Source organism: Gekko japonicus, unplaced genomic scaffold, assembly GCF_001447785.1.
Source record: "Gekko japonicus isolate JY-2015 unplaced genomic scaffold, Gekko_japonicus_V1.1 scaffold2269, whole genome shotgun sequence".
Lineage (NCBI taxonomy): Eukaryota > Metazoa > Chordata > Lepidosauria > Squamata > Gekkonidae > Gekko > Gekko japonicus.
Genome location: NW_015170959.1, coordinates 42,151 through 49,963, shown reverse-complemented (window position 1 = coordinate 49,963; position 7,813 = coordinate 42,151). Strand labels below are relative to the sequence as shown.

General features: G+C 50.9%; 1 protein-coding gene across 1 annotated transcript in view; it reads left to right on the top strand.

Annotated features, from left to right (window-relative positions):
* The first annotated feature begins 1,029 nt into the window (after nucleotides 1–1,029).
* LOC107116900 (solute carrier family 2, facilitated glucose transporter member 3-like) overlaps nucleotides 1,030–7,813 on the top strand; it is a 37,017-nt gene continuing 30,233 nt past the window's right edge. Inside the window, exon 1 of the mRNA XM_015418923.1 lies at nucleotides 1,030–1,140. Coding sequence (XP_015274409.1) covers nucleotides 1,030–1,140 — 111 coding nt within the window. The remainder of the gene's footprint in view (nucleotides 1,141–7,813) is intronic.

Genomic DNA, 7,813 nt, shown 5'->3' with positions numbered 1-7,813 from the left:
AGGGCAGTTGGTTTGCCCCCTCCCTCCCCCAGAAGGACGTTTGCTCAATGGAAATGGCTTCCCTTCCTGTAGCGCAACTGAAAACAGAACAACAACTCCTGAGGGTGAGTCAGGATAAGAAGGAGAGATGGTCCAAGTCCAGCGGGGGGGGGGGGGGAGGAAGGCTGTTAGTGGAGCAGCTGGGGGAGGGGAGAGTTTGTTTGTCTGTGTACATTATTTATGTTCTTGATCCTGGGCCTTTCTCGCAGGGGCTCGAGGCGGATGACACCGAGGGAGCCGGGACAGTCACCAAAAATGGGTCCTTCAGTAACCCATGTGTGGCAAGACAGTCCCACTCTGACTTGCAGACCCTGTTCTGCCCACCCCCTCCTTGGCTGGTGCCAACTCCTGAAGGGAGCTCTCCCCCTTCTTTCCACTGGGGTCTTCACTGCCACCACTGTCCTGTTCCACGCTGAGAGGGACAGACTCCCCGATCCCCTCCTCGTTCTGAGGCCCTGCCTCCTGGCCTCCCAGCACCCAGCGTCTGCTTACTACAGAGGCTACTGACTCCTTTGGGGCTCCCCTGGCAATGGGTGCCTTTACCACTCCCCTCTTCCCTGCGGATCCCCTGTGCACAACAGCGTGTCCAAAAGTGGGTGGGACACGATGTGGTACAGAGATTCACTGACAGCATCAACTGATTAAAATATTTATTAAAAAGAGAAAAAGTTTACAAGCATCCTTTAGCACCGTACGAGATGAGCAATATGGAAACAAAAGGGAGCGGTGGTGCAGGCAGTACAACGCCTGCAGTAACAATGCTAGTGAACAGCCACAATGGCTGTTCGAGACCCACCGCAGCCGGAGTGAGCTCCCGGCCCTAGTCCCAGCTCCTGCCCACCCAGCGGCTCAAAAGCATTCGCAAGTAGACACATGGGTACCTGCCCTAGGTGGCAGGGGGCACCCTCCTCCTGGTGGCGTGCCGGGAGTGCTGGCGGCGGCAGTGACGGCGGTAACAACAATGGCGGTGGAGCAACTGGCAACCGAAGGATGCGGCGACCGAATCAGATGGAGGCGGAGTTGAGGCGACGCGACAGCGAGACGACGCAGCACGGCAGGAGCCTACGGGACGGAGGCTGGAAGCTGCAGTCAGAAGCGGTCGTGCGTCGGAGGAGTCCACCAGAAGCCTGCCGGAGGTAGTCGCCGGCCAGCTTGAGGCACCGGGAACAGCATCCGAAGCCCACCCGGGAAATCAGGAAAGGGGAGAGAACGCGCCGCTTGGGTGTCGGTAGGCAGCCCCTCCCCCTTCGAATCTGTAAACTGCTCTGAGACCCCCTAGGGGTCAAGGGTGGTATATAAATCAAATTGTAAAGTAAAGTAAAAAAGAAGAAGTTGGGAATAAGCACCATCCTTCTGTCCCTCTCTTTAAAACATACTCTATCTAGATGTCAAAATTAGAGCAGGCAAGTATTCTTAGAAAGTTACAAAGTCCCTAAAGCTCTTCTATTACTTTACGGCTCCCTGCAGGCCTCCAGACAGACTGCATGCTCCAAAATGATGGCCTGCTCCCAACCTCAGACAAGAGGTCTGCTGAGTTCAGCATCCGAAGATGTTTTGTTAAGCCCCTGTCTCCACCCACTTGACATCACTCCCTCCACCCCTTTTGACCCAGTCCACTCAGGTCACAAGGTGCATCCTGGGTCACACAGGTGCATTCTGGGTGCCCTCCTGGAAGGCATTCTGGGAAATCTCCAGGAATCACCTGGAGCTTTCCTCAGGTAGCATCAGATCCCTCAGTGGACTCTTTCAACCAGGTCATTAGCATTTCTGTGGCTGGGATCTGCCATGCAATTGAACTGGCTCCACCCATTCTTTAGACTAAGGGGGGAGTAGGGAGGGGTAGTCCACTGACTGCCAACCTCCCTTCAGGAGGAAAATGCCTTTCTTCACACCATGCGTTCGGATTTCAGACGTCTGGAACCACCAGAAAGAAGCAGAAGCACAGAAATTACATAAATAGGATCCTACTTACACAGTCCTTAATGATTTATCCAAGCAAGTTTGTAAAACCATTTTGTGCAGTCCAGCCTTATTACCTGTGCAGAACAGCCCTCTGGAACAGTTCCATTCTGCACAGTTTGCGGAAGGCCGGGAGAGGGGGAGCTTTTCTGACCTCTTTGGGGGAGGTGGTGGGCCACAGTGGAGAAAGCACAGGGGTAGGGGCAGTGGTTGATTTTGCCCCTTTGCAGGTTGGTGCCTGCAGAAACCTCTGCGGACATGAGCAACGTTGTTGTGGCAGAGAATGGAGAGAGAGGCGGTCCTGTGGATAAAGGGGGGCCAAGACCACGAAGGGCTTCATATGTGACAGCCAATACCTTAAACTGAGCTCAGTAACAAATGGGCAGCCAATAAGGGTTATCTGCAGGACAGGAGTTATCTGTGTGCTCCGTCTGGCTCCTGTTAACAGCTGAGCCCTGGCATTCTGGACTGGCTGGAGTTTCCGAGGGGAGACCCATGTATGGTGCCTTTCAGTAGTCTACTCTTGATGGGACTGCGGCATGGATCCAGGTGGCCAGGTCAGCCATATCAAGGTGAGGGGCCCTCTTCGGAGCTAGGCTGAGTTGGCATTAACTTGCTTCTCCAGTAATAAAACTGGATCCAGCATGACCCCAAGGCTTTTAACTGAGACTGCAAGGGTCAGCTGAACTCCATCAAAAGTGGGGAGAACGCAGTGTCCTCCAAGACCCCCACCTTCCCAGCCAGCATTGCCTCTGTCTTCTCAGGGCTGAGTTTCAATTTGCTCACTTTTAGCCAGATCACCACTGCAGCCAGGCAGCGATTCACTTGGGATTTGGATAGGGATATATATATGGCTGAGGGTCATCAGCATATTGATGACATTAGTGGCATCTGATGAATCTGAAGTAGTGTGCATGCACACGGAAGCTTATACCCAGAATAAAACAATGTAAAAGGTGATCAGCTTAATCGGAGCAGAGGAGAAATGGTTTGTTTTCTTTGCAAGGCAAGAGACGTTCAGAGGTGGTTGGCCACTGGCTTTCTTTTGTATCGCAACCCTGGCCTTCCTTGGCGGCCTGCCTTCCAAATACTGACCAGGGCCGCCAACCCTGCTTAGCTTCCGAGATCTGGTGAGATTAGGCTGGCCTGGGGCCGTCCGGGTCACCAGTGCTTAGGGGCAGAAGATTAGCACTTGTAGTGAGATAACAGAACAAAGTTTGAGTCCAGTGGTACCTTTAAGACCAACAAAGTCTGATTCTGGGTATGAGCTGCAGTGGCTCAAGTGGTTAAGATGCTGAAGTGCAGGTTGGAAGGTCGGTAGTTCAGCAGTTTGAGACCTGAGTGTGCCGCATGACGGAGTGAGCTCCCGTCTCTGGTCCCAGCTCCTGCCAGCCTAGCAGTTTCGAAAGCAAGAATTGCAAGTAGATAAATAGGTACCGCTTCGGTGGGAAGGTAACAGCGTTCTGTGCGCCTCGGTGTTTAGTCATGCCGGTCACATGACCACGGAAATGTCTTTGGACAGCACTGGCTATTCAGCTTGGAAACGGAGATGAGCCATGCAACCCTAGAGTTGGATTCGACTGGCTTTCGAGCAAGGGAAACCTTTACCTATAAGCTTTTGTGGGTGTTATGTACTGAGCCAGAATGGGACTCGGTGAAGGACCTAGCTTGGGGTTACCAAACAATAGATAGCCAGGATCCTGGAAGGAACCTATAGAACAGCAGTTCTTATGTAAATAGCCTATCACGGGGAGTGTGTGTGTGTTGCGTGTGGTGTTTTGCACGCATTTAAGCAGGGTTCCGCTCCTGCTAGTTTGTCTTAGAGTTTAGCTGAAATCACTAATAAACTATGAGCTGATCACTCAATGCGTCTGAACCCAGTATATTTCAGTGGGCATGCACACTTCTTCAGATACTGTATCTGAAGTTATCTGAAGAAGTATGCATGCACATGGAAGCTTATACCCAGAACTAAACTTTGGCACATGAAAGCTTATACCCAGAATTAAACTTTGCTGGTCTTAAAGATGCCACTGGACTCAAACTTTGTTCTGTTGCTTCAGACCAACACGACTACCCACCTTAATTTGTAGTGAAAGAAGACTCCTATATCCCTATTCAGTCCTGGGGGGATCCATTGTTCTGAATTTGAGAATGAGCTTGAGTTCAGCTCATTCCCTCCTTGAAGCTTCTCTGTTTGAGGACTGACACTCTCAGGTCAGCAATGGAATGTCCTGGAACATTCAAATATTCTCCTGCTGGTTTTTGAACACTGTGATTTTTTATGTCAAATTAATTTCCATTTTTTTCCTTTTGCATAGGAACTGGTCTGTTTGTCTGATGTAGAAAGTAGAAGGGGATTGCTGACACTTGATGGCTTATATAATATTGGAACATCTTCCAACAAGTGAATGAATCTGAGGTGATATGGCTGGAGTTTTTAGGTCTGGCTACTGTGTTGTCCGAGTGGTTATGGGGACAGAGTTGGCATTCTGGCTTACTGCAGGCCCTGGTCCCAGACTCTGTGTCCTTGTTAGGAAGGGGGTATTGCTGTGGGTGAGAAAGGTTAGGAGGCTGTCTGTGGGCAAGAAGAGGACTGCCTCCCAGTGCCCGTGAGAGGGGGGTATCATTGTCCAGCATAGGTTGTAGGCAATGCTCCCTCTAAGCTGTGGAGTCTTGTCAGCAAAAATTCTACTTTGTGAGCTACTGACATTAAAGTTGTGAGCAGGTGATTTGGCTACTGCATAAATTAGCTTGCTCTGGAGCCATCCAATGCTCCCTCTAAGCTGTGGAGTCCTAAGAAGAAGAAGAAGAAATTGGATTTATACCCTGCCCTTAACTCGGAGTCTCAGAGCGGCTTACAAACTCCTTCCCCTTCCCCTCCCCACAACAGACACCCTGTGAGGTGGGTGGGGCTGAGAAAGCTCTGACACAAACTGCTCTTTTTCAAGGACAGCTATGCCAGAGCTTGTGACTGACCCAAGGTCACATCAGCACGTGCAAGTGGAGGAGTGGGGAATCAAACCCGGTTCTCCCAGATTAGAGTCCTCTCTCCTAACCACTACATCAAACCGCACACCTAAAGAGCAAAAATTCTACTTTGTGAGCTTCCAGCATTAAAGTTGTGAGCAGGTGATTTGGCTACTGCATAGTTTGTTCTGGAGCCATCCTTCCTGAGCTAAGACAAACATGTGTGAGCCCGAGGCTAAAAAACTGTGAGTTAGTGCACACTAAATCAGCTTAGAGGGAACACTGGAGCCATCCTTCCTGAGCTAAGACAAAAATGTGTGAACTGGGGGCTAAAAAACTGTGAGCTAGCTCACACTAACTCAGCTTAGAGGGAACACTGGTTGTAGGACGTTAATGATGCATTGACCCGGTTTGAGCTGAGAGCTGTATGTGACCACCAGTGGTGTTCTGTTGTTTTGTTTTGTTTGGGCCTGTCTTGTAGCAGGTCGCTCCTTGGTGTCATTCTGGCTTTGTTGATCTCTTTCCTTACTACACCAGGTGGGTATTGTAATTCTAAAAATGTCTGTTGTAGATCCTGCAGGAGAGAATCTTTGTCAAAGAGACTGGAACAGAGACGACTGTAGGAATGCATCATTTGGTGCGTTTAGGACGGCAACTGGAGGTGAGGACTGGCCAGTAGGAGACCAGCGGGAGAACATTTTAACCTTCCAGAATGTCCAGGACATTCCACTGCTGACTGAAGAATGGCAGTCCTCAAGCAGAGCAAGGGTAGATTACAGTGTGAGATGGCTAGATTTGAGTTCATTTACAAAATCCAAGCCCTGCCCCGCACACCTAAAGGGGGACATAAGATTCTGATCTCGCTACAAATGCTAATTTTCTGCCTCTAAGCATTTGTCCCTTACCTAATCAAGCCGATTACATTTTGCATTGTCCCCGTGCACCCCGATGATTCCTTTCTTTGCAACACTCCCCTTCCCACCTGGAGAAACACCCCCATGCTCTCCCACTGCACCGCCATGGGCGCTCTGGCCGCTCACAGGTCCTGACACCCACAGGGCCGCCTGAGAGCCACTTCCAAGCCAACGAGATAGCCTTTTAGCTGTTTGGTTCACACCAGCCAGATTGGGAACGGCCCCATCAACGGTTCTCACAGTCTTACTTACTACAAAGGCAGCAAAAGCATTCCAAGGTCAAAACAAGAGATAAAGCGCACAGGGAGGATGAGAACAGAGCTATTTCCCCCCCATCATACAGCAGGCAGGTTACACAGAGCATACACAGAATACAAACGGCAGTTTACTGACAATGGTGCTTCTAGCTAAAGAGTGTTTCTCTGCCTGTGGTCATGCTAAGGGACCTTGGAGGGTCACCTCTGCCAGGAGGCAAAGCAAACAGTGGGTGCTACACAAAGGCAAATGTTTGTACTGCACATGTGCAGCATTATTGTTTAAGAGAAGACTCCAAGGCCAAAGCAGGGAGTGTGTACCAGTGTCCCACAGAAATTTATACCCCCCCGGCAGCAGCAGCCATAAGCAGCTCCCCCCCTTCTGTGTTTGGTTGGGCTCCCGTAGCAGACTCCCAAGTTCGGCTTTTCTTAGCCTGGGGATGGAGTAATGCTGCACCTGTTGGATGTCTGCTTGTCAAGCTGTTGTTCAAGGCACAGGGATCTTGTCACAGGCACGGGATGAACAATCAGCTGGTCGAGTCTCTTGCCTTGCCAACCTGATCCCAGCCAACTGTCCCCTGCAGCAAAAGAAATGTGTGGACGCCCCCACCCCACCCCACCGGCTGGGATTTGGCTTCCAGAGTTGGAAAAGGAGACAGGCAAGGAGGGCGGCCCACAGGCTTGGAGATAGTAAATGTCTTCTGTGGGCAGCCTTGTGTGTGCCGGTTGTCTCAAGCACTGCTAGGTGAAGCTGTTATATCTGCAGCAGGGGGATGCCAGTAGCTATCCAGGAAACAGTTATTTGCTTCTGGTCATTCTAGAACGCCTTTGTTGATTAGTGTACTTGGAGATTTGCAGAGCACAAGTGTCCTGCAGGAGCCAAGAATGTGTGTGGGTGGGTGAGGAGATAGTCATTAATCAGCCCTTCAATCCCCAAGATTGGAAACCTACCTGCAGATCACTTCCTCCCACCTAAAAACTAGGCACTGTTACCAGGAAGACAGATGGATGTGGCTACTGTCTAGTAAAGGCAAAGTTCCCTGCGTGTTTTTTTTTTTTTTAATTAGCTTACTTATGGACTGGTCCACCTTTCTCACTGAGACTCAAGGTAGCTTAGAGAGTACAGAGAGGAGGGAAAAAACTCCTCCTAAACAATGTTCCCTCTAAGCTGCATTGTTTTCTGAGCAAAAATTCTCCTTTGTGAGCTGCTGGCATTAAAGTTGTGAGCCAGCAATTTGGCTGCTGCATAAATTAGTTTGCTCTGGAGCCCCATCCTTCCTGAGCTAAGACAGAAATTTGTGAGCCGGAGGCTAAAAAACTGTGAGCTAGCTCACACTAACTCAGCTTAGAGGGAACACTGCTCCTAAACATCCCCTCCGGGCCGCTGAGCGGACAATGCAGCAGGACTAGGCGTACAACAGCGAAGGAGAGTGCGAACGACACTGCGGACAATGGGGTGCCGGAGAGAACAATGGACAATGCGGTGGTGGGAGCAGGGAGGCCGAACGGCAATGTGACGCCTGCGGAGGGTGCCTTCTGCCGTGGTCCGCATCCAGAGGAGAGGACGGGCTCTTCTTGGCGCAGACGGAGGAGTTGGCTCCTTCCAAGGGCCCGCGCTGCTGGGAGCGGCTGGGGCTCCTCTGGCACACGGCCCAATCTGGGGGGGGGGTGAGTTGG